Raw genomic sequence first — 25,785 nt, forward strand, 5'->3', positions numbered from 1 at the left:
GGGGACCCTCACTTGGGTGCGTGCTTGCTCCCCTCCAGTGTTGGACCCTGCGCCTCTCCCCTGTCCCACCCTAGCTCCTGCCCTGTTGGGTCCTTCCTTCCTGACCCTAAGGCCGAGTTATCTCCAGCGTGCTGGGTGCCCTGACCGTCTTCGGCTTTGCTGCAGGTTCCCAAGGCCTGGGTCCCAGGCAGTCCGCAGCCAGGCTCCTCCCTGTGCACACGAGGGAACTAAGGTGCAGAGAGTGGACAGGCTCGCCCACGGCCATGGGTAGCAGAGTAGACGCTAGGACCCCCTGACTTTCTGTGCTGTGCCTTCCTACCTGGAGAGCCCTGTCCTTCACCTCTCTGTCACCTGCACCCACCAGCAGTCCCTGGAAGCACTAGCCTCTGCTGGGGGGAGGGGACAGTTGGCCACCTGTGACTTCCCAACTCGAAGTGCTAGAGACCTGCCTGGACTCTTCCCTCCAGGGCGGGGAGAGCTTTGCTCCCCCCAGGGCTGTAGGGGGCGGCCGGCAGCGGCCGGCGCCAGGGTGCGGCCAGGCCCAGCAGCGTTAGATTGGGCTGACTAAGTTCCTCAACAGGCCTCAGTTTCCTCGTCTGTCAAGCAGACATCAGTCCCGCCTTCCTCCCAAGGCTCTGTGACAATCAGATGGAAAGAGTGCTTGGGAAACTACTAGGTATTTTGCACATGTTACTGGTCATTTGGGGGGCCTGGGAGCCCCCCTCCTGGTGACAGCACATGACAGTCTCAGGAGGGCTGGAGCATTTCAGGGCAGAAGCTGGGATGTATATTTAGTTCTGAATCTCACCTTCCTAAACCTCTTCGTTGTGGGTGGGGGCTGCGAGGTGGGCTCATGCCCCTGCTCCCTTAGCTGCCGCCTGTGACACTGCCACCCCCTCCTCTTTTGGGGCTGGTGGCTCCTTCGGTTTTAACAGAATCTCTTCTGTCTTCACACTCCCGCTTTGCAGCGGACCCCGGTGCAGGAGCAGCGGGTAGGGCAGTGGGCAGGCTGAGGAGAGAGGAAGGGCTCTCTGGTTCCAGCTCCAGCCTGACTTTCGGGGGCTTTGGTCTTCATGCTCTGGCCCTGACCAGCAGCCTTCATACCAGGAGACAGAGTCAGCGGCCCCAGGACCCTAGGGGCAAGGGGTGGGAGCCGTGACCCAGAGGAGGTCAGCCTCAGGGCAGGGTGGTAACGCAGCCCCCCACCCAGAGAGCCCCTGGACGCTGACGCCAGGGGTGGTCTCGGCCTCGCTGCCCTGGGAGGTTCCCGTGCAGCCCTGCCATCCCAGGATGATCCCTCTCTCCAGGAAAGGTCATACCGCCGCGCTGACCAGGAGGACAGTGTCTGTCTGCCCGGCAGTCGGCCTGGACTGCTGACCACCATCTGGGCACGAGGTCAGCAGTGCACGGAAACTCCCCATCTCTCTCTTTGTCTTTCTTTCCTCCAGAAGTGCAGACCCTCCCTTGGGTGGCTCCTCTGATCTCCAGGGAGGGTCTTCTCACGGTAGACAGTTTCGCCTTTTTTCCGTCTGCCCACTGCCTGGCAGCCTGTTCTCCCACGGAGGCTAGAGTTGGGGAGAATAGCACCACCTGCCCCCTTTTTGCCTCCCTGAACCCCCTTCCCTGTTAGCTCCCCGGTGCTGAGAGAGAGCCTGAGTGTTGTGTGGTTTGAAGGATGTGGAGATGGGGTTTCAGTTCCTCTTTCCTGCGTCCTGCCGTGTCTCCTGGTAACACCTGGGCACCTCTGAAGGCGCAGGGCCTTGCCAGCCCTGATTCCAGAAGCGTCTGGCCGTCCGGAGTGCCTCTGGTCAGCGGGTCACGGCCAGGGTCACGGCCAGGCTCCCCGGGTGTGTGCGTGGGGCCTCCCAGGAAGCAGGGGCAGGGTTAGGGGCTCTTCTGGTCCTGTCTCTTTCTGCTCTGAATCGAGATTTATCGAGGCTGTGTTCTGGAAGATACCCTGGTGGACCAAATGGACTTGGCTCCTATTCTCAAGGAGCTTACTGTCTATTGGACAAGCAAAACATGAAGCAAAAATCATACCCAAATTACCATGCCATGTCACCGGTCAGTTCCATCTGGGGTGGGTGTAGAGTAGTGAGCGGGAACCAGGACTCCTGCCCCCAGTTACCACCAAAGGTGACTGTAAGCCCCTTCCAGTGCTCAGTCTCCACCGCTGTGAACTGCATTCTGCTGTCAGCCACAGTTCACCTTCCGAGTGCCAGACCTGCGAAAAGCGGGCGTTCTCAAAGGCACAGATGCTTGAGCAGTCAGGTACATCCCACAGCAGCCCGTGAGTGTTTGCGGGGGTGGTGGGGGAGCACTGAGCGAGGACCCTCCCTGTCCCTGCAGCTGCCAGCATCTCGCATACCTTGCTGCATGCCAGGCACTGCGCCGAGGGCTTTACCCGCACGGTTGTTCCTTCAGTGAATGGGTCAGGGCTTGCTGCTTCTACTGTGTAGCACTGACCTTTCACGTTAAAAACAAGGCCCCCTCCCCCACCCAGCGACTTTCATGTTGGCGGGTAGGCAGCTGTCCTTTGCCTCCGTGGGGCCCAGCAGCGCGTGGGTGCCTTCCAAGTGTGTATTCATCTTCTCTGTCAGTCTTTGGAGGAGGGGTCCCGCTCACCAGAACTTTGTTTTTCTTTCTGGGCCATGGTACTGTGGACCCTTTGGACAAAGTCCTTGTTATTTCTTGTGCTTCAAGGCAGGGGAACCAACCTAGAGGGCACCTAATAGCCCCGTGTCACCCCGCAAACTGATTGGGACTCCTCTAGCCTGTGTCTTGTGGGGGGGGCTGTATGAGGTAGCAGGGGGTTCACTCCGCTTTCTTAGGGCAGAGTGCGATCCGCATCTAACCTCACTGAGCCTGCCTTACAAGACGAAGACAGTGTCGTGTGCACTTAGGGTGGTTGTGCAGCTGACCTGAGGTGACGGACCTGAAGCGTTTAAAGAGTGCCTGGCAAGTAGATGATTCATGAATGGTGGCCATTATTATTAGTCCTTTTTCACTTTTATCTATCAGGGAGCGTTGTGTGGGCACGCAAAGGGCAGTTGGGGATTCCTGACTGAAAGAGTTTTTGCCCCGGGGGTGGTGATCTTTGGTGGGAGGTTTCGGGGCCCCAAGTCCTTCTATGGTCGGTGGAACTCTGTCGAGTTGAGGAAGCTCTTTGTGGTGTTGGTGGCTGGGTCGGTTTTTCGGCCTCCGCGCCTTTGCACTTACTGCTCTGTCTTCCTGGACTAGCACCCCCACCCCATGTCTGTGTGGCTAGTTCCCTCAGCTCGTCAGGTCTTTGCTAAAATAACTCTGTGAGGCCTTGCCCGGCAGTTCCATTTACAGTTGGCTTTCCTGTTTAATTTTTGTCGGTAGTCATTTTCTTTCTTTTTTTTTAAAAGATTTTATTTATTTTTAGACAGAGGGGAAGCGTGGGAGAGAGGGAGAGAAACATCAGTGTGTGGATGCCTCTTGCGTTCCCCCTACTGGGGACCTGGCCTGAAATCCATGCATGTGCCCTGACTGGGAATCGAACCAGTGACCCTTTGCTTCACAGGCCTACACTCAATCCATTGAGCCATACCAGCTCCATATCCATTTTCATCACCCCTAATGCTACGTCTGACTGTCTGTGTCTGTCTGTCACCCCAGCCACTAGAATGTAAGCTCCATGAAGGACTTTCATCCGTTTTATTGGTCAGTAACTTCCCAGCACCCAAATTCGTGTCCAGCACAGAGTAGGTGCTCAGTAAAAAAATTGTCGAGTAAATGAACAAATGCAAGAAAGAAGTTTCTCTGTTAAGCCATAGAACTAGGATTCTGAAATCACTTTGTCAAGTGGTGTCGACCAAAAGAAAGCAGATGAAATTTAACAGATTAATGCAAAACACTTACTGTGTAAGTGGGGAGTGGTTTGGTGGAAAATTCACCTGCTCATTAGAACCAGCAGGGACAGACCACACGAGGTGTGAGGCCAAAGGAGGAGGCTGGCGGTATTAACTAGTTTATTAAATAATGGTCAGGGTTTTTTCTCCTTTCTTTTAAAAAAAGATGACGTGTGTAAAATGGAACTGTGGATTGTATTGACTTGCTATCCCTCAGGGCATAAGCATTTCACTTTAACGATCGCTGATTCAGTGTAAGACTTTCACTTCCCCTCCTCAGAGGGGAAGGGACTGCCCACATGGCACAGCGGGGTCGTGGGGAGGCCACCTACTCGTGCAGGACGTGTCCACTGGGCACTCATTTCCGAGCTGATGCTGTGTCGGGTGCTGGGGATGCTGTGACACGGGGTCTGTCCTCGACCTCACCAATAGGACGTGAAGCAAGCGTTTCGACTCCAAGTCCCGCACCTTCTTGCACTCCGTCCGTGTCGCACCTCACGGTTGGTTGCTGTTCCACACGAGCCAGCAGTGCAGTAAGCTGCTGAGAGAAACTGATGCCATTCTTAGGTTGCATCAATGGAGGCAGAGCGTCCAGATCAAAGGAGGCGACTGTCCTGTGCTGCGGTACCGTGGCAGGAGGAGTGCCGTGTTCTCTTCTGGGTTGTGGGGCCTGCCTTCTGGGGCGCCTCAGTGGTCTGGCCAGCCCCCTGATTTCCTGCTGTTGTCCCTACAGCCAGGTGGGCACCACGGCAGGGGCTGAGCCGCCCTCATGGAAGGGAGAGGACCTTACCGGATCTACGACCCTGGGGGCGGCGTGCCTCCGGGAGAGGTGTCCACAGCTTTTGAGCGCCTAGTGGAGGAGAATTCCCGACTAAAGGAAAAAATGCAAGGGATAAAGATGTTAGGTAAAGCGGACCCTGCACCGTGCCCACAAGCCTCCTCCCCGTAGCCTGCGATGCCAGCTGGCTCCACCCACGCCACCCTCTGTCCTTCCTGGCTCCTGCCCCCCAGCTGTGTCTTTATGTACCTCCGTAGAATGGTGACCGCATTCCCAGCCCTGAGTCCCCAGAACCCGGGAACCATGAGGACAGAGCTCAGAATACCTTGAGGGACTGAGAGGGAGGTGTGGGACCAGGAAAAGGGAGCTAGAAGGCCCATTTTGTGGACATGGAAACAGTGGCCTTGTTTTCCGGAAGCACCAGAGAGGGGGAAAACCGACATTACCAGGGCACCTGGGGTTCATTCCTGCTAGAGCAGGCTGGGGAAGGGCGCTTGATCTGTTCTCCTGGCTTGTGCTCAAGCTGTCCCCACTGCCCAGAGCAGCCCCACCTGCACCGCAAAATTGAGTCTTCCCTGTCCGTCAGCACCGGCTCAGATGCCGCCTTCTCCTCCGTGAGAGACACTTGTTGATTTCCCTGTGCAGAGGGGTCTCTCTTTCCTCCAAACTCCTAAGACTTCCTTTTCCTTGCTGCCACCTTCTCCAGTCTTAAGCTTTGGGGGAGAGCTCAGTTGCCCAATTTTCCAAACGCTTTCTTCTTGCATCGCAGACTGCTGCTTGGAATGGCAGATTGGGGAACAAGGAGTTGGAACTGCTCTTCTCCACTTGTGGGGGAAGGAGAACTGAAGCCCAGAGGGGTGGGTGTTATTGAGGGTCTCGTCCCTTCATACTGGCCCGGACTGGATGCAGGCTGTGGGTGGCCCCTGGGCCCCGATGGTGGGTTTCAGAGAGCCCTGGCTTTCTGTGGAGTCCTGGCCAGCTGTGGTGGGAATGAGGCAGCAAGAGGGGGCCAGGGGCCAGGAGTTCGTTCTAGATTCCCCTCCACTCCTTCTTCCCTGATTGCAGGGCCCTCTTCCTCATTAGCCTGTTTCCAGTTGTGGGCTGGAATGATGTGTGTCCCAGTTGGCCTACAAGACAATGGTGGGAGTCAGGCCCAGGGCCTAGAGTGTCAAAAGCCAGGCCAAAGCAGGCTCAGGGGCATGGGGTGGGGAGAACCTGTGCACAGAGCTGAATAATTCCTCTTGCTCCTCCTTTCCCCGTTCTTTCCAGGCGAACTTCTGGAAGAGTCCCAGATGGAAGCATCCAGGCTGCGGCAGAAGGCAGAGGAGCTGGTCAAGGACGACGAGCCGCTCCCACTGCCATCTCCCACTTTGGCCTCCTTTGACCACCTGCCCGAGCTCACAGGTCCAAGGGGACCCCGGGGTGTCCTTAGCCTTTCCTTGTGCTCCCAACTCCCTGCACTCTCAGCAGGGGACTGCCTTCTTGTTTAGAAGCCCACATCTCCTTCCTTCACCCTTGGGCCACAGGCCATCCTCTCAGTCATGATTGGGATGGGATGTCCCCAAATGGCTGGTGACTCAGCACTCTGGAGGCCCCGGCAGACATTAGTTATGGACCACAGCAATCCCCTGCATCCGGGATGTGGCCTTGCATGTTTATCAGCCTATTTATTTAGCAAATATTTAATGAGCAGCTACTGTGTGCCAGGCAGAGGGCTCTAGGCATCTACTTAGAGTCACTCAGGGGTGGCGTAGGAGTCGAAAGCTCTCTGGACTGGCCCCCCCCTTCCATTTTATAGCTGGGGAAGCTGAGGCCCGTGGCAGAATCTGGCCTTGCCTCTTATCCTACTGTAGTGCATTTCAGGTGTAAGTGTACACACGTTATCTACTAATGACAAGTGCTGACAGTGACTAGAGGTTAAAGTCCTATGTGTGGTCACCGTGCATTCCTCAGGTGTGTCTCCGAGTCCAGGGTAAGGGCCTGGGACTCGGGGAAAGGTCGCACACCTGGGGCTCAGGGGCCTCCTGCTGCAGCCCCGCCCACATTCTCAGCCCAGGCCAGCGCGCAGCCTTCCACCTGGCTGGTGGTCACTGACCTCAGGGCCCGCTGTGCGGCAGTCAGTGGGCGTCTCCAGCCTCCGCTTCTCCCTGCGGCCATGTTGTCTGAGTCCCAGCTTGGCGCCAGGTCCATCTCTGGGTGTGATGTGCAGCTACCCACAAGGGACTCCCTGTGACAAGAGCTGCAGGGGGTTGGGGAGGGACAGCCAAGTGTGAGTCCTGGGTTTTCTGTTGCTGGCTGCGTGTCTGTGGGCCAGTTGGTGACTTTTCTAGGCCTTGGTTTCCTTACCTTTAAACTGAGAATTCAGAGCTGCCATGAGGACTGGCTGAGATAATAGAATAATACTTTGTGAATTGTAGACGGTCCTCCTTGTGATGACTGAGGCAGGTCCGGGGACGATGGTCTGTCTGCCCAGGTTTTGTCTCCAGTGTCCCAGGGCCAGTCGTTTCCCCAGCCTCCCTGTCCCTGATGGGGCCACCTCCAGGATGTTTCCCAGACTCATGGGAGGAACTCTGAGAGCTCCTTTGCCTGGGGCCGACCTCCGGGACAGAACCTGGGCTTCCCCCTTCCCTGCCGCTCATTCATGTTTTCTCAATTCTCTAGGAAAAGATGCGAATAACCCAGCACCTCCTGCTGACCCTGCACACCCCAGTAACAAGCCAGAGCCTGTCCCCAAACCTCCATCCAGTGTAAGTTGCAGCTGGTGTCCTGGCCGAAAGTTGCCTGGGCTTCAGGGTCCCTTTGACACACACAAGGGCATGACCAGAGAGGGCAGGGGCCTGGGAGCCCAGAGTCCGACTTGCTGGCGGATGTTAGGCAAGCCAATCTCAGCCTCTGTGGGGTGGTGGTTTCCCCACTTTTAAACAAAGGTCACAGTTACAATTACCAGGAGACCCTGGTGTGCACAAGAAGTTTCTCCCGCACACCAGGCTGCGTGACGTGGAGCGTGTACTGACTGTGAGCAGCGCAAGGAAAACGGGTAGAAGTGACGGGGAACCCACTTCCTCACAGAGGCTCAGAAACTGCCTGGTATGGGTTTGCCTCTAGAAATTATACTTGGTGTCCTGGGGTTGGAAGGGACTCAGGGATTGTGTCACTTGGCATCGTCGCCCTGCGGATCAGGTCTAGAGTGAGAGGAGTGGTTTCCCAGGTCAGGGAGACAGCAGGGGAAGGATAGAAGTGAAGGGAGACTTTTTTTAGGGCAGGGCCAAGATTCAGAGCTGGCTTCTTGGTGGCCGTGAGGCTCAGCAAAAGCTGCCAGTGGAGATCCTCCCAGCCATGCTCATCCGCTGGCCCTTTCCGAGGGAAGGCCGACATCACCTCTGTAGTCCAGGGGCAGTGCCTGGGCTTTTCCTTGTTCCCTGTTAGGCCCTGGAGTCAGAGCAACTCCAGAGCCGGTTGCTGGTTCCAAGGGACCATCAGCCTATCTGTTAACCAGTCTGTTCTGCTGGGATTGGCTGAGAGATGAAAAAAAAGACTGGGAATCCTGGACCATCCCGGATTTGGATGAATCCTTTAAAAATTCGCATTTGTTGACACATCTTCGGGATTTATGCCAGATCTGGGTTCTCTGGAGTGGATCTGGCAAGGCTGGCACAGGACCATTCCGCAGTAGCCACACTGACCGCTGTCTGTGTTATCCAGGTGACCAGTTGGTGACACCAGGGCCTGAGAGACAGCTCCGGCGCTGCAGCAGGAATGTGGGCTTTGCAGGCCTTGGGTTCGGTCCCTACTTTTTGCACTAAGTGCCCTCAGTTTCCTCTTCTAGTCGAGAGGCTATAACCGTATCACCATACTGGAGTTCCTGAAAATATTTTAAAAGTGCAAATTAAAAAAGAAAAAAAGGCCTACAGTCTAGTGGGTTAAGATCAGCTAGCCCAGTGTCCCTGTGTCATAGAGGAGGAAACCGGCCACGGAGGGGAGGCGAGCTCACAGGGAGTGGGCCGCGGGCAGACTTTCTGTGAGCCCTGCTTCTCGGTTCCAATGAACCGGGGAGCTCAGCTCCCCCGCCCCCCCCGCGTGGAGGGGCTGCCGGTGACCTGGATGTGGGAAGAGATGTTGTCCTTCCATCTCTGCCCTGCCGCTCTCAGCCGTGGCTTCTCACACAAGGGGCGAGGGGTTCTTCTCCCAGGCAGCCCCTAACCGCCTTTCTGACAGGGCACCTCGTCCGAATTTGAAGTGGTCCCTGCCGAGGAGCAGAATTCTCCACCACAGAGCAGCGGCCGCTCCAGAAATGCGGTGGTGAGTGGATGGCAGATCTCTGGGTGCATCCCGTGTCTCTTCTCTGTTTCAGTCACCTGCCCTGGGCGAGAGGCACATGGCCCACTGAGGTCCCTTGGGCACTCTGAGGTCACTTGGGGACATACAGGGGGCCAGAGCAGGGGATGCTTCTCACTCGCCTATGCAAATCCCTTGCCGGTGACTTCCCCTACTTGGGTCACACAGTTGCCCGATCATTGTGAAAGCCTGGCCACATCACCGGCCCCTCTGGCTTTCTCTGAATTCCTGGCACCTCCGCACACTTTGACTCAGCCTCGGGCCGGTGGGAGACAAAGGGTCGGGGAGGCCCAGAGCAGGGTGCGGCAGATGATTTACTTTTGTGCAGGCTGAGAGTATTAGGATGGTTTGGTGTTTTATCTCCTGGAAACTTCTGTCCTCTTGTCCTGTTCTGTCCTTGAGGGCCCTGAGAAGCTGACACAGGCAGCAAGAACCTTCTGCTCAGAAGTTATTTGCTCTATGACCTTGGACCTGTAACTTCATCTCATTAATAAGTTCCTCCTTAGCCCCACCATGTGCCTAGTCTGTGCTGAGCAATGAAAAGATGGCCACCCTGCCCTCCCAGGAACTTATAGGCTAGTTGGACAGATCAGAGGATGAAGCATTCGCCACCTGCAGCCCTTCGTGTGGAGAGGCGGGAGGGGTGAATGCAGAGTCAGAGAAGCAGTGTGCTCTCCCATCAGAACAAGGTGCTAGCAGTGTCACATAGGCACTCACTGAACTTCAGGAAGCTTCACTTCCGGCCCTGGCTCTGCCGCTGACCCCTGGGCGACTCTGGGCAAGTTCCTTACCCCCCAGACTGAAGTCTTGGTTTCCCAGACTGAACCCTGAGGCTCCCCGTGGCCCCCCTGAAACTTCCGTACATATTTAGGGCGGGCTGCGAGAGGAGCTGGAATGTGGGCAGGGCCAGGAAGGATGAGCACAGGGACACTGGGAGCAAAGTCTCAGTAGGTGAGGCTCCTACCAGAGGAGGGTGGGGTCTCAGGTGGTGGCAGGAGAGCTGCGCCCGCGGAAGTTAGCTGTAAGGTGCCACTGTGGACCTTCGGGCACGGTTTTCCCATCCTGAGGCCCTGTCTCTGGAAGGGTTGTTCTAGGCACAGGAGTGATGGAGAGAGATCAACTGATTATCGAAATTGGACTATCTTGCCCACAGTGTACTTCTTGCTTGTATACTCTACTGGATTGGGATTCTTTGAAATATCTAGAGCTATAATTCTTAACCTGTCTTGAATCTCGGGTCCTCTGAGAAGCTGATGAATGCTTGGGCTGTTCCCCGGAAGACACATGTATAGACAGAAAAGGCGGTTCTGGTCTCTGCGTGGCTCCCTGGTCAGGACTCCCTGAGCCCAAGAGGCAGGACTGTACCTAGAGTGAGACCAATTTCCTGGGCTTGCTGCTGTCACTTATCGGCTGACCCTCCTAGGAACCCTGAGAGACAGAAGCGGGGGAAGGGGTGTGTGTCCATCCACAGAGGAGGATTCTGGGGCCCAGTGATGAGTGATCACCCTCAGGCACTTGGCAAGGCCCGCGTGTGGGAGGAGGGAGAACGGCTTCACTGCTGGCGAGCCAGCCGGTGGCCTGGGAGCCCCTGGTCCTGCCCTGTGAGTCAGTCCCAGACAGGGAACCCGTGTAACTGGAGAATTTCCCTGGGCCGAGCTGGGATCAGAGGGGGAAACTGAGTCATGAGGAATGGGGAAGCAGAGGGCGGATGGCCAGCGATGCCTACTCAGCCTTTGTAAAGACTGGTCCTTGCCCCCTCCCCAGGATCTGGGCCCCCTGCCCCACGAGGACAGCAACCTGATGCTGCACCTGCAGCGCCTGGAGACCACCCTGAGCGTGTGCGCGGAGGAGCCGGACCACAGCCAGCTCTTCACCCACCTGGGCCGCATGGCCCTGGAGTTCAACCGGCTGGCCTCCAAGGTGCACAAGAATGAGCAGCGCACCTCCATCCTGCAGGTGAGGCCGGCCAGGGGAGGGCCCCCACTGTGGGTCAGCGCGCTTCTTTGTCCACCTCTTCCAGCTCTTGTTGGGAATCCCTGGGTCTCTGGGGACTTCCGAGAGTGACGCTGACATTGGGGGCCGATTTTGGGCTTCTCGTCTGGGGTGGTGAGCAGGGTAAGGAAGTTGTGGGAAGGAATGAGGAAGAGGAAGGAAATTGGGAAATACGGGGTAGGCAGTGCAGATTTCACGGTTGGGGTACCCTTGGGCCGGGGATGCAGGCAGCTGGCAACGGCCCTGCCTGGTTTTCCACAAACTGGTGGGGAGCAGTGGGGAGCAAAGGCATTATTCCTACTTCAGAGATGGAGATGTAGCCTTTGAGAGGTGGGTTTTTTGTTTTTTGGTTTTGTTTTTTGCCTAAGGTTGCCCAGCTGGTAGATGGTGTACTTGGGATTTGAACGTCAATCTGTCATATTCCAAAGGCCGCGCTCTCAGCCCCCATCCCAGCTTGCCTCCCCAGCAGAGGACGCTTCCTCTCATGACCCTCCCTGTGCCATGGGAATGAGGTCAGATTTACTTCCCAGGCCAGCCCTAGCCTTGAAATCATAGGGTCCTTGGTTGGAGGAGTACATGTTGCCAAATGACCTCGGGACGAATCACGTATCCTCTCTGTCCTTCACTGTCCCTATCAGTAACGCAGTGCTGAGAATGCCTACTTCATGGTGCTGCTGTGAGTGTTAAGTAAAGCCCTTGGTACAGACCAGAACCAGTAAGCATTTGAAAAATAGTCCCTGTTAAGATTTGATCATGACCAGACATTTGTTCTGGGCAGGGGATTTTAGTCTTGAGGGTTTGGGGGTAAGGAAGTACAGATGGTGAAACTGAGGCTCCCAGAGGACCTCTCAGGGCCAAAGCACCTGCCCCTTTGGTTGACGGAACTGTTCCTCCCTCCTGTACTCTCCTACACCAGTCACCAGCCTAAGGCCTCATTCATATCTGCAAACATTCAAGCGCCCAGTAGATAGGGGAGAAGTCTTACTGTACGCAACCTTGAGAAAGGTCTGGGCTGATTGGCAAGAGCAGGAGGGGCATCCAGTCTGGAGACACAGTGTGAGGAGAGGTGTGGGGAGCAGAGGGCTCCAGAGAGAGCGCAGGAGCCCCCTTCCACCTCCAGTGAGGGGCGAACTGGGAGGCAGGGCTGGAGAGCCAGCCTGCAGGAGAGATTCCCAGATGTCAGCCAGGCTTAGAGGCATCAAAGCTGAGCTAGGGGAGGGGGGGTGGGGGGGGGGGGATGGAACCTGGCACATCACATGGATGAGATCATTTTCACTGTCATCTTTTAGGGTTTGAGATAGGGGTCCATACTGGGCCTTACAAAAGGGGATCCTGTCAACCTCTGCTATTTTTTTATATCAGGCCTCTGTTGGTTTCATTCTCAGCTCTTACCAGAGTTTATAGTAATTTTATTTTATTAGGTGGTTTTTACTTTGTGGGTTTTTTTCCTTGAACTTCCTGCTAGACTATAAGCCTCACAAGAGAGGAAGGTACCTTGTCTGTCACAGTCGTCACTGTGTTCCAGTGCCTGGCACTTAATAGGTGCTTAATGCACATTTGGTGAACAAACGAATGAATGAACAAACGAACTGACGAACTCACAGTTGAGCTCTCTTAGCCCCTTTGATGGAACATGATGACGTTTGTGACGGCCTTTCTCCATCAGCTGCTTTGTGCCCGGGGCATTTTCCCAGAAACTTGGAAGAAATAGCCCTCTAGCCTAGAAGGGTGGACAGCACATGAGGCCACGTCCCGAACTTCCCTTAGTGGCCAGGAGCAGGACGTTCTGTTCCGTGGAGGCCCCGCCCAGGGCTGTGGCATCCTGGGTATTTGCCCCACCTGTGGGTAGAGGCACACTCCTCCAGTTCCTCTTCATTCGTTTGTTGATTCGTTTCTTGGTTTACTGGACAAGCATGTCCAGGCCGGGTATGGCGCAAGGCCTCTGCTAGGCACTGGAAGTAGTTACAGTAGTTTTCTCTGCCTTGGACCCCTTGTGTCTGACCACCCCCAGGTTTCAGGCTTCAGTGCCCTCCCAAGTCTCTCCTGTGGACCCAACAACTCTGAAATCCCTCAGGAGAATGTAAAAGTTTTCTCTCGTTCCACATGTTTAGTAGCCCGTATATCTCGTGGCCTTTGGAGTATGAGGCAGCCGCAGGCACTGGGGAGGAGAGACTAGAAGGGACACATGACTTGCACTCATCATTCCTTGGCCAGAACTAGTCACATGATTGCATGGAGTCCCAGGAAAATGGAAATGGAAGTGGAAGGGAACAGGTGGGCCATCTGGTAAATTTCAGAGTCTCTGCCTCCTGCCCAGCTCACTGCCATTACCTCCCCTCTCTGCTCTTACATGATGTTTGAGGGAGGGAGGGGAGCGGGGAAGGAGACTAGGTGAGGGCCTGCCAGATGGAGTTTGGTCTTCTTGGTGGTTCTTAACAGCTGTGCAACCTCATGCAAATTAATTCACCTGCATTAGCCCACTTTGAAAATAGAGATGAATTATGTAGCTTTGGGGACGCTGCGAGGCTCCGATGACACACTGAGTGGAAGAGCACCCAGCCATGTAGCTGGCACGGTTAGGTGCTCATTAAGTACTTGTCGAAAGACTGAGAACTTAGTAAAGACACAGTGCAGCACCATTACTATGGTTGTAGCCCCTGTCCTGTCCTCCAGCATCAGCCTGCACTAGGGGTGCACTCCTTTCCTTCCCTCACCCTCATCTACCCCTCTGCCCTGCAGACCCTGTGCGAGCAGCTTCGGAAGGAGAATGAGGCTCTGAAGGCCAAACTGGACAAGGGCCTGGAACAGCGGGATCAGGCTGCCGAGAGGCTGCGGTAGGTCCAGGCTCCCAGAGCCAGGGTGAGAAGTGGGATGGCCAGGAGGAGTGGGTGGTGCATGGCACTGACTTCCGGGCTGAGGGCTCTGGGGTCGGTGCTCAGAGCCCTGCTTTGGATGTCTCTTGGTTCTTCTCCTTGGGTACCTTGGGGAGTGTCTGTTTATAAAGTGCCTTGAGAACTTCAGAAGCAGGTCTGTGCAGATTGCACTTCTTGTGAACTTGCCCCTAAATTTAGACTGCTAACTGCTGCTGGCTGGCTGTAGGAGAGAGGGCTCGGGACTTTGCCCCCCCTGCTGGTCATCATTCTGTTTTGCAGTTTCCCTGAGAACAGTCAGGGCTGGTGAGTCCCAGACCTGATTATGCATCAGGGTCACTGAGGGTCAGGAAGGCATACAAGTGTACACTCCGACCTTCCCTGCTCTGCCAAGATTCTGAGCCCATGGGGCTGAGGCAAGACCTAGCCATTTGCATTTTCCAAAGGGCCTCTGATTTTGCTGTGAGCTGGCCCAGGATCACCTTTGAGAAGCACTGATCTTGACCGTCAGAACTCAAGAGTGCCCTTAGAGATCATGAGGGCTAAACCATGACCTCATTGTGCGGAGGGAGACAGTCTCAGAGACAGGCACGTGAGGTCCAGGTGGAGTAATGTGCCACCACTGAGCCTCTGTCCACTTCGAATCTGCATGCATTTATTTCCAAGCAGTTGGAGTCTTACCCAAAACCTGGGCTGGAGAAAAGACTCATGACTACAAGGCAAGAGCCAGGACGCTGCTGTGTGACCTGGGGAAAGCCCCTTTACCTCTCTGTTTTTCTGTTGTCACATGGAAACCCAGCTGGCAAACAGAACTTAAACACTTTCCACATTTCAGTCACACCAGAATCTGTATCACCACTTTCCCTTCCTATGGGGGGTTCGAACGTAATTGGAGAAGATGTACTTTCCTCGCCAGAGTGTGGTCCAGGGTTATTTAATAATACGGGTTTGGTTGTGTCCTGGAAGATCTGTGTACAGGCTTCCCACTGTTGGGGAAACCCTGCTGCTGATTGGGGACTTCTGGGGAGGCCCACAGATTGCCCCCAATGGCTTAAGGACGTTTTTTGTGGTTCCAGCCGAAGAAGGTTTCAGGGCTCACCTCAGTCCTTTCACCCCAGGACTCAGATGAGTAGTAGGTCCGAGGCCCCTGGCCTCCCCAACCCATTGCCAGCACGTGACCTCTGTTCGCCTTCGACCCAGGGAGGAGAACATGGAGCTCAAGAAGTTGTTGATGAGCAGCGGCAAGGAGGATGCCTGCGGGCAGCTGGGCTCGCCCAAGGTGGAAGGCACGGGCGAGAAGGGGGCAGCCGGACAGCCACAGGTACGTGGTCGGAAACGCCTTCCACACACATCCCCGGGGGCTGGTGCTTAGCCCCCGTGGCTGCCCCCAGTGGCAGTGAGCTCACTGCCTCCTGCTGCAGCCAGCTCCTCCGCTCAGAGGTTCCAATTGTTGGATGGGTTTTCCTTGGCTTGGCCAGACAATCCACCCCCCCGGGAGCTTCCACTGCTCAACCCTCACTCTGCCTTCAGCCACACTGAGCATCCATTCCGTGACACACTCAGGCTGCCTGCCCCGACCGTGGCTGTGTGCCCCCTCACAAGCCCTGTCTTCTCCAGGCTGAATAGCTCTAGTACCTCCAGCCATTGCTTACAGAACGTGGCGGTGACTCCTTTGCTCAGTGTGAGCACATTCCCTAAACACATCCTGGTTTGTCAAGGTCGCTCTTACCAGGTGGCTCCCAAACGTCAGTTTAACCTCTCAGATATTTTGGGCAGAATTAGGATGTTTGTTAGCCTCTCAGAGGACTCTTGCTAAGTTGCTGTGATTGTGTCCTGGAGCTTCCGACATGGAGCAAGGAGGGCATGGCCCGGTACTGCCGTCAGGCCAGCCCACTTGCCCCCTGCTCTCGCCCTGGCTCACATCCAGTCCCTGGGCAGGAGCTGGCTCTTCCTCCCCTTGCCTGGCCGTGCCTTTCCCCTGGCTGCAGTACAGGACTTGATGTCTTTAACAAGCCCCATACCTGTGTGGTACTTGTAATCATCCTAATAACTTAATTACTTGTTACTGAAGTTTTCCCAAGGCTGGTAAATCCATTGTCCTACTTGGACCTCTGCCCCACCTGTAAGGTAGGAAGGCCAGGGCTATTACTCCATGACCCAGCCATGCCAGGAGGCTGGAAGGGGTGACCTTGTGCCCTCCTGCACCCCTGGCTGTCTGGCAGACCTGGGTCCAGCAGGGAACTGCGCTGAGAAGCGGCCTTCTGAATCCTGCCCAAGGAGCCCTCTCTGCTTCACTTACCCTCACGTCGGAGCCTGCCCTCTTGTCCGCCCTCTTGTGGAAGTGACTTGGAGACTCCCCTAATCTCCCCTGGGTTCTTGGGGTTCTTTGGGCAGGCCCCTTCATTTTTCCAAAGCCCTTTAATACCAACTCATCACACTGGACTCCCTGGAAAGGCCAGATGTTCTTACCGTCCCGCCCTGTGGGAGGTCCTGTGGGAGGCACGCCCAGCGGTGGCACCCATGCCCGAGCCACGCGTGGGTGGGATGCTGCTGCCGCCCTGAACAAGTTACATACGCCCGCTGGCCTCAGTCTCCTCCTCTGCATAATGGAGATACTAACCTGTGTCAGAGGGTTCAGGGATGTGACGCCTAGAGGTTTAGTGCCTGGCCTGTGGCCAACCGTCAGTCAACATTAGCTGTTGCTCTTAGTGGCAGATTTGGTGCCAGCTGCCAGGCAGTCTGACTCCTCTCTTCTTTGTGGAGGTTAAGAGTATACCCTCTGGGAGCCTGGCACCGCCTTTTCCTCCTTCCCCAGTAATTTTACCCGCAGTGCCTACTCCAGGAGGGCCCCCGCCCCCCCACCCACCCCCACCCCCGCCAGCCTGCTCCCTGTACCCCTGTTCTGTGGTGTGCTTACAGACCTTAGCCTGCAGGGGGCACTTGAGCCTCCCGAGTTCTGCCCTTAGGGCTCACTCCATGCCTTCAAGTCGTACGCAGCCTCGGTTCAGTGGACTAGAAAACGCAGCACTGGTAGTAACCAAACCGATGACTTTGCAGGTCTCACCAGTTTTCCATTCGTGTTCTTCTGTGCCCGGATCCATTCCAGGTCCCACATTGGATCTAGCTGTCACGACTCTTCAATCGCCCCCACTCTGTGTCAGGTCCCCGTGGCCCTGTGTCTCTCATGAGCTTGGCACTTTGGGGTTCACTGGCCAGGTGTTTGTAGAATGTCCCTCCATTTGGGTTCCCTTGGATGCATTCTTATGATTGGGCCGAGGTAACGGACTTGGGCAGGAACCACAGGGGTGACTTTGAGCCCCTCCTGGTGCCCCAGGGCAAGGCTGTGTGAGGCCTGTGTGTCTTGCTACCTCCGACCTGGATTGCAGGGCTGAGGAGTGGCTGGCAGGTTCCTCTGTACAAAGTGGCATGTTTTCTCTTCATAATTAATACTTATTTTTGAGGAGAGACTTGTAGGCTGTGCAAATGTCATGCCTCTCCTCACACATTCGCCCGCTGATTTCGGTGTCTGGGGGAGTCTCGCTGCAGTGACTGCGGTAACTAATATTACGATGGCCGTTCTGCGTGTCCCCCCTGCCATCTACAGCCACCGATTAGAATTCCTCATCAAGGAAAGTGCTCCCTTCTCCTCACTTCTGATTAAGCTATTTCTAGCAGTGTGGACTCAAGGGTATTTTATTTTATTCTTTGGGTTAGAATCCAATACTGTCATGATTTATTTTCTCGTTCTCCTTGTTCCATCTTCACTATAGGAAGCTCTTTCATGTTGTCTCCGATGCCCATTGGACATGCCATTATTGTTATTATAAAGCACTTTCTTACTTTCTGGCACCTTCTGGCACCATAAGATGCTCCAAACCCATTCCCTGCCCCAGCCCTGGAATTAACCACTCGTCCAAGGAGCTCTGTTCCTTTTCCATTGGAGAATGGTGTTGAGAAGCCAAGATCTGGGCCCTCGGTGTGCTCGTTGCTACTGGAGTGTCACTGCTTTAGGCCCTCTCAGGGGTCAGAGCCAGAAAATGTGTGTACACGTACTGGTCATAAATAGGCACATCTTTATTTCTGTGTCTTTCTAAAACCATTTTTAAGTAATTATTTCATGGGACATTTAAAAACAGGTCACTCTTGCCGTCCAGGCCGGAGGCTTGTTGGCTGATGTGGGGTGGGGGAGAGGAGGCAGCTGGCAGTACTTAGGGCTGCAGCCTGAGCCGGGGAGAAGAGGCCGTGGGGAGGCGGGAGGAGGACCTAGGAGCCACTGTGGGTCAGGGAGGGCGAGTAATGATCTCGGGACTTCCCCAAGGGAGCTTCCATGGCGGGGTGTGTAGCAGTGTCCTGGTGGGTGGGAGGGTGGAGCGGTGTAGACTAGGCGAGGGGCCCTAGAGGAGCTCTTAGTGGTAAAAGAACAGTTATTTGAGCCTTCGCTGAAGGCCCCTCTCTGTTTCTCCCCAGGCTAGTGTGGCAGCAGGCAAGATCCCAGAGGTGGGAGCCTTGAGTGCCACTGAGAAGAAGGTGAAGATGCTGGAGCAGCAGCGCACAGAGGTAGGTGGGCTCCTGGGAGCCACAGGACAAAGGCCCTCCCTTGGCTCTGCCATGACGACCACTGAACTGTCTGGTCATGGGAGAGACTAGCTGTCTCGTTCTGGACTCTTGTCTCTTGGATCAACCCCCTTGCCCACAAGGGTCACTGAGGAGGTGGCATTTGTGGCACAGCCTAAAACTGTTGACAGGGGAGGGGTGGTTTAGGAAGGCTGAACCCTGGTGGTAGGAAGAGGTGGTGATAAGGTAGGTGAGTTTCAGCCTCAGCAGTGGGGAGCCTGGAGTTCATCTGTCACCACGCTGCTGGTTGAGGGAGGGACTGTCACAGCAGGAGAGATCCCATGCCTTTTCGTGGTGCCCCTTCTAACCAGCTGAGAGTCTCCAGAAGTTGAGGTCTTCCCTTCCATCTCATACATGCTCCTCCATCTCCCACCCCTAGGCCATGCTTCTGGGCGGAGCCCAGTCCTCTCTGTCCTCTTGGCCGCTCCTTTCCACGGAGCTCCGGGTTCCTCTCCAGGTCCCTGGGCCTTCCGGCCCCCCTGGTCCGCCGGCAACATTTGGAAGTCAGGCCTCTAGTCATTTGCTTAGTGCACATTAATTTTAGCTTTGGTTTATATTGCTGTAAGGTATTTTTTTCCCATTACAAAAGTAATATAGTGTTCATTATAAAAGGATTTGAGAATCTCACCTCCTAAAGAAGACCACAATTAATAACAACTTGTTACATGTTCCTTGTTTCCTTCTATGTACTTACTGATGTATAATCTGTTTTTTAAAGTAGAAGAAGGTTATACATACTGCAGTGCAAATTTTTTTCTTGAAAATAAACTATCTTTGAGGGTATATATAAGTATATACATATATAAATACACCTTCAACTCTGAGTACTTTTTATCCTGTGTGTCTGAACTTGGGATGCCCTTTCCCATTATTCTGTTAGTTTATGATGCAGGGCTGTCTCTTGTCCCTGAGGAATTACTACATTGACAAGAGAGGCCCACCAGACAAGCTAGGTTTAACACTTTCAACACAACCTCACTCAGATTTTTCATAAAAACATTTAATACCAGTCTTAAAACATTTTAAACCTTTACTTTCTTAAATATCTCAAGAAAATCTAATTTTTAAAATCAGATGCCTTCAGGTGTGTGTTACATGACTGCACACGGAAGGCAGTCACTGTTTCTGTGCCTTGGTGTTCGTCTCGCTGTACTGGCAAGGACAGAGATGGCGGATGACAAAGGGGCGTTCTGGGCAGCACCGAGTTGCTGGGAAGCGAGGGACTGAGGCAGCGTGAAGCGCTGCTCGGGACGCTGGTGTGCGTGGACCCGGGCCTCTGTGGTCCTGTCTGCTTAGCCCCTTCTGACCCCCACCTCTCCCCACAGCTGCTTGAAGTGAACAAGCAGTGGGACCAGCATTTCCGGTCCATGAAGCAGCAGTACGAGCAGAAGGTAATGTGGGAGTTGTGGGAAGCCAAGGCCAAGGCTGCGCCCGGGTTCTCAGCTATTGTGGGCGCATCCTCTCGTCCTGCCTGCTGCTTCCTTCTCAGCAGCTTTGAACCTCGGACAGTCACCCTCACGCACCCCACCCTCTGCCTCTGAACCCAGATCACTGAGCTGCGCCAGAAGCTGGCGGATCTGCAGAAGCAGGTGACTGACCTGGAAGCTGAGCGGGAGCAGAAGCAGCGTGACTTTGACCGCAAGCTCCTCCTGGCCAAGTCCAAGATTGAAGTGGAGGAGGCAAGTGTGACTGCTGCGCCCTGGGTTCAGCTCCAGGAGGCCCATTCCTTTCTGCTCATTGACCAGGAGTCAGTGGGGTAAAGGAGGAGGAGCAGGAGTAGGGAGACGGGTTCCAGCTCTGGCTCTGGCGCTGCAGGGCTGTGTGGCTGTAGACGAAAGCGCTTTCCGGCCCCATGCCTTAGTTTCCCTTCTAAACGTGGAGAAGATTGAATTAGCTCTTGCTTTTGTATTTTCTTACTTTCCTTCAGAAGAACTTTTTGTTCAGTTGCAGTCTTACCGGCTTGGGAAGCACAGAATATAAAAGAGAGAGCAGGCTGTGGTGCAGGGGGGGCGGGGGCAGGAAAGTGGGGTGCTGTTGATTGTTTCCAGCTGTGCTGGCTCTTGGACTGGGGGGCTGTTGCGAGAAGAACCTTCTCGATTGGTTCACCCTCTCATTGTTCCTCAGAGCACACCCTGGGCTCTGTGCTGGGTGCAGGGACTCTGCCGCACAGTCCAGTCCCACCTTTGAGGGGGAGGAGATGCTAAACAATGGGTTAAGGAAGCAAACAAGTGGAAGGGCATTAAGTATTAAGTACTGCACAGAAGTTGTTATGGGGTCAGGGAGAGGGCAGAAAGAGGAACCAGATTTCATTCTGGGGGGCCAGGAATGCATCGCCTGGCAGCGGCTTGTGACTGAAACCAGCCAGGGCCCTGCAGGGTCCTGTTACAGCTAAACGGGGAGAGGCCATTTGACCCCCAGACTCGGGGAGATTTTATGTCACAGTGTCTTCCCTTTCGTGGGAACTGGGCCCGGGCTGCTGCTGTTTAGCTGGAAAGTGGACATTTTCAACACAGATAGCATTTCAGAGTCCCCTGTCATCGGAATGTGACACCCAGGGGCCTGATCTGGGCTGTCAGCCTGCCTCAGGGACCGCCCCTCCCCGCGAACGTGAGGATTAGGGAGGGCACTGCCTATCTTATCTCTGAGTGCTGTCACATGGAGTGACTGTCGGCCAGACCCCTGGTTCAAATGGGTAGGTGGATCTGACAGCACCCCTCAGCTGAGGGACAGCGCGGCTGGCCCCACAGAGAAGGGCAGAAGCCGTGCTAACCCTGGAGCCTCCGCAGCGGGAGTCTGGGCAGGGCCGCAGGTTCTGACCGAGGCCGCCCTCCCGTTCCCAATACTTCCTCTGACGTGCACAGCGAGAGAACACACCTGCGCCAGGAGCCCAGGTCTCCAGCCCCAGCTCACTGTGTCGCCTGGGTTAAGTCACCTCCCCACCCTGTAGTCATTTCCCGTCACATAAGGGGGCTAGGACTTGGTGCTCTCGACAGGCCAATCCCACTGTGGCCCTGCGCAAGGAAGAAGCCCTGATTTTTCCAGAGTGTGGAGGCAGTGCTTCCACCTTGAGGCTTTCCCTGATTCCATCTCGACTGTAGTGCTGTCTCTTCTGACTTCGCAGTACTGTTTCTCAGTGGAGAACACTTTCTGCCTTATGCTGCAGTTAAGTCTTTGAGTGTCTTTTCTGGGTTCAGAGACTAAGAGCAGGGAGGTCCTTTAGAGTCTCAGTGGTTCTCACGTTCGTGTGTCACAGAAGATGCCTGTGCAAATCTGGTGGAAACTATGGCATTTCTCCCTAGAAAACTGCACAGAGGAAATTTGGCATTCAGTTTTGAGGCTCTCAGACCTCCTGAAGCCCATGTGTGACTCGTGTCCAGAAGCCCTTACCTATGGCAGACGGATTAGCTTGGACCAGGGAGGGCTGTGACAGTGCCCCAGGCATCAGATGGCTGGTGGAGGAGCTGGTGTCAGAACCCGGGGCCTCGCTCACCGAGATGGGCCTCGCTGCTCTGACGCCAGGTGCCTTGCACCGTGCGTTGTGTGTGAGCATCGTAAGGGCTGCTGAGTGAGAGCAGGAGAGGGAGTGGGCCTGGGTGAGTGCGGGGCAGGCAGTGCAGGGGGTCCAGCCTCCTGCGGAGGCCCCTGCTCACCAGCCCTGCGCTCCTCGCAGACTGACAAGGAGCGGCTGTCAACAGAGGCCAGGGAGCTGCGCCAGAAGGTCCGGCACCTGCAGGATCAGCTGAGCCCTCTGACCCGGCAGCGGGATTACCAGGAAAAGGAGATCCAGCGGCTCAACAAGGTGGGCACCTGGGCCCCGGCCCCTTGGGCAGGTGGAGCTTACTTGAGTCCAGCTGCCACACTGGACTCAAGTGACAGTGCCCCAGGCATCACTGGTGTCCCCATCACTGGTGCCCCCGACCCTCCACGCAGTAAGGGCAAGTCTGGGTCAGGGTGCTGGTGCTGAGGGCCTCGGTGCTGCCCTGAGATTTCCCTCCCCTCTGCCCTCCCCTCCCTTCACGCTGAGTTGCCAGCCTGGGATGAGCCTGTGCCTGCTCCCCACTCTGTCCTTGGACGTACTATTTCCTCACACAGTGCCACCCTGCTCAGGTCAGCGAGGCTTTCCCAGAATCTCATTCAGGTCACTGTGTTCTATGCCTCTAGAGTACAGGCAACATCTTTCAAACCCCTTCTTGCATTTTCTTGTGATTACTTATTTACCATTTTCTCTTCTCATGCAGAGGCGGGAGGTGTGCCTCTTCTCTAGGGCATGTCCCCCCAGTGCCTGGCACCAGGCACGTGTTCAGGAAATACTCGCTAACTGGGACGGGTGAGCGTGGGGCAGAGGGCTCCCACCCCTGTGAAGTGGGGTCCAGGGGGTGGGCCCGGTAAAGCAGAAACCCTGTCCTCCTGGCCAAGGCCCGTGGCAGTGGGCCAGGCCAGGCCTGTACCCTCTCTGGGCCTCCGTGTTACCCTCTGAACCCTGGCTGACCTCATCCCAGCCCTGCCCTTCACACAGGTCTTGGGTCAGAGGAACGTACCAGTGGAGGGACCTTTGAAAGGAAGCGTCCTTTGGAGGCCTAGAGGGCTCATTCCATCCATCTGTGGGCCAGCTTTTCCCTCCTGTTTGGTTTTGGTGTTTGAAAAGCATTGATTGTGCTGAGTCTGAGGTCCCTGGCACTTAATCTCAGAGAAAAGAGTGATTTGTCCCAAGCTGGGGGACTTGGGGCCTAAATCCAGACAGAATATGTGACCACCATGCTGGTCGCAGAGGTGGCACAGACAGGACCACTGTCCTCCGGGTTTCCGTGGTGTGGCCGGGACGGAGACACAGGTGCGGGTTATCGGTGTGAGGCCCTCCCCGCCCCAGACCTCCGTCTCCTCACCGAGGAAATGGGGCAGACACAGCCTCCCCTCACAGCATCCCGCATCGACTTCTCGGCTCAGCTGCTTCCCTGTATTTCTGGGGGAGTCAAGAGGACCAAGTGGGGACCCAGGTCCAAGCTGAGCAAGGTGTTTCTGTTCGCCATTTGGCGAGGCGCCGTGGGCTGTGCTGACACATGACAGGCAGAGGCCCTGCTGTCTGGGGGCTGGAACGCAGTGGTGAGGCACGTGACCACGTGGCCGGTCTCCAGAGGCGTTCCAGGGTCCTCGAGCAGTGGGCTAACGGAGAAAACCAGTGACTCAGAACCTTTTAATGTGTGAGCGAGTTGAAATTAAAGTCCAGTCTAATCTAACTGCAGAAGAGCTGAGGATGGCAGGGTTGGCTTGGTGGGAACGGGCTGCAGGAGCTAAAGATCTCAGGGCAGGGCAGTGGTTGAGGAGACTGCAGATTCTCCCAAAGGACTTCCTATTCCTTGTAGGTGTGGGTGCTGGGGTTGGGCCACAGGGCCCAGGGAAAGGGAAATGGAAATTCTCCCTTCTACATGAAGACCCCAGTGTAGGCTGCTGGTTGACAGCACATGCTAGATTTGAATCCCCACTTTGCTGCTTACTAGCCATGACTTTGAACAAATCATTTCAGGTCTTTGAACCTCAGTTTGCACATCTGTGAAATGGGGATGATAGGCTTACGGAGAGGGCTCAGTGAAATGATACATGTGTAGTGTCAATAAACAGGGTAGCATTTATAAGATAGTACTGGTGGTGGTGGTTATTATCATCAGGAAGTGGGTCCCTGAGGAAGACCCCGCCAGTGGGGCCTAACTCTCAGGACTTCTGCTGATGGGCCCATCCCTTATCTTCCTGATCTCAGGCCCTAGAGGAAGCACTGAGCATCCAGGCCTCCCCGTCATCTCCACCAGCAGCCTTTGGGAGCCCCGAGGGAGCTGGGGGCCTCCTCAGAAAACAGGAGCTGGTCACGCAGAACGAACTGCTGAAACAGCAGGTGAGCCCGGGGGGAGGGGGCCGGGCGGGAGGTGGAACGTTCCTGAGCGCCCAGGAGGGGCCTGGAATCACGCGGCAGCCGGACTCAGTGGCCTGCTGTCTAGTCACTGCCAGGACCTGGTCTGGTGGTCGGCCCGCCCTTTCCAGCAGTGCGTCCCTCGGTGGGTCATTCCTCTGCCACCTCTAGGACTTAGCCATCTCTGTACCCCAGTTGTGCCATTATTTACCTAGTATTTTAAGAATAAATTTTAGCCCTGGCTGGTGTGGTTCAGTGGATTGAGTAGCAAGCAGCCTGTGAACCAAAGGGTCACCAGTTCGATTCCCAGTCAGAGTACATGCCTGGGTTGCAGGCCAGGTCCCCAGTTTGGGGTGCACAAGAGGCAACCACACATTGATGTTTTTCTCCCTCTCTTTCTCCCTCCCTTCCCCTCTCTCTAAAAATAAATAAATGAAAAATTTTTTAAAGAATAAATTTTAAATAAATTACTTTCAATAAAGGTAATTAAAAGGGAGCTTTATATCAGTGTTATAAATGAAAGAACCTGTTTATTATTTGCATAAATAGAAAGTCACCATAAGCAAGAAATACAATAAAAGCCAAGCAGTTTTGTTAAACTCTAGCTGGCTACTCTTGTCTGATGTAGACTCTGAGCTTGAGTCCTCTTTCCGGTCACTGAAGGGAAATTAACACATATCTGCAGGACATTAAATACCTACTAGCATCAGGTGGGGACTTTCTCCTCGAGGGACACAGGAGATTTGAAAGGTGATTGAAAAGGCCGTAGTTGCTGCGTGTGCCTCTGTGTGGTGTCATGCCGTGGGTGCCTCTGAGTCATCGGGACCAGTAAGGGTTGAATCTGTGGGTGTGGAGGCAGAGCCTCGGGCCAGCCCCTTCCCTGCCAGGGACCCCCGGAGTCTCGGGAGAGTGTTGTAGGCCTTCTGCTCTCGGAGGGTCTTCCATCCACACTCTGGTCTCATGGCCTCCACCTCGGAGGCTGAAGCAGAGTGAGAGGGTCTGCCATAGGTCCCCTCGTGTAAGTGAAGCCCTGTGTTGAAGCCCAGGCTGTAAAACTGAGGGATCCAGAAGTACTCGGTCTGAAGTTGGGGGCAGGACTGCCGAGACGGTGTGACAACAGGCTGGAGTTCCGGGACTCGGCAGGTCTGGGCTCCGCTCAGAGCTGCCCCTCTCTGTCACCTCACCCCTCCTCGCCACTCCCTGCCCTCCAGGTGAAGATCTTTGAGGAGGACTTCCAGAGGGAGCGCAGCGATCGGGAGCGCATGAATGAGGAGAAGGAGGAGCTGAAGAAGCAGGTGGAGAAACTGCAGGCCCAGGTCACCCTGTCGAACGCCCAGGTGAGAAGAGCCGGCCCAAGGAGGGGCCCGCTGGCCTGTCCTCCTGGTGGGTGGGGGCACAGATTGAAGGGTCCCTGGTGAGACT

The 25,785-nt window shown here is 55.3% G+C and overlaps 1 protein-coding gene across 10 annotated transcripts in view; it reads left to right on the forward strand.

Annotated features, from left to right (window-relative positions):
* TNIP1 (TNFAIP3 interacting protein 1) overlaps positions 1-25,785 on the forward strand; it is a 46,829-nt gene that overhangs the window by 17,162 nt on the left and 3,882 nt on the right. For 8 of the 10 annotated variants that reach the window (XM_037156924.2, XM_037156928.2, XM_037156929.2 and 5 more), the window contains exons 2-14: positions 4,609-4,780; positions 5,923-6,057; positions 7,315-7,400; positions 8,869-8,952; positions 10,753-10,944; positions 13,720-13,814; positions 15,051-15,171; positions 18,318-18,407; positions 19,790-19,855; positions 20,012-20,143; positions 22,135-22,263; positions 24,217-24,348; positions 25,575-25,700. In XM_037156924.2, coding sequence (XP_037012819.2) covers positions 4,645-4,780; positions 5,923-6,057; positions 7,315-7,400; positions 8,869-8,952; positions 10,753-10,944; positions 13,720-13,814; positions 15,051-15,171; positions 18,318-18,407; positions 19,790-19,855; positions 20,012-20,143; positions 22,135-22,263; positions 24,217-24,348; positions 25,575-25,700 — 1,524 coding nt within the window. In that variant the 5' untranslated portion in view covers positions 4,609-4,644. The remainder of the gene's footprint in view (positions 1-4,608; positions 4,781-5,922; positions 6,058-7,314; positions 7,401-8,868; positions 8,953-10,752; positions 10,945-13,719; positions 13,815-15,050; positions 15,172-18,317; positions 18,408-19,789; positions 19,856-20,011; positions 20,144-22,134; positions 22,264-24,216; positions 24,349-25,574; positions 25,701-25,785) is intronic. The other 2 variants (XM_037156932.2, XM_037156931.2) reach the window with 1 other exon arrangement.

Source organism: Artibeus jamaicensis, unplaced genomic scaffold (assembly GCF_021234435.1).
Source record: "Artibeus jamaicensis isolate MK-2021 breed Jamaican fruit bat unplaced genomic scaffold, CSHL_Jam_final contig_432, whole genome shotgun sequence".
In the NCBI taxonomy this organism is placed as follows: Eukaryota; Metazoa; Chordata; class Mammalia; order Chiroptera; family Phyllostomidae; genus Artibeus; species Artibeus jamaicensis.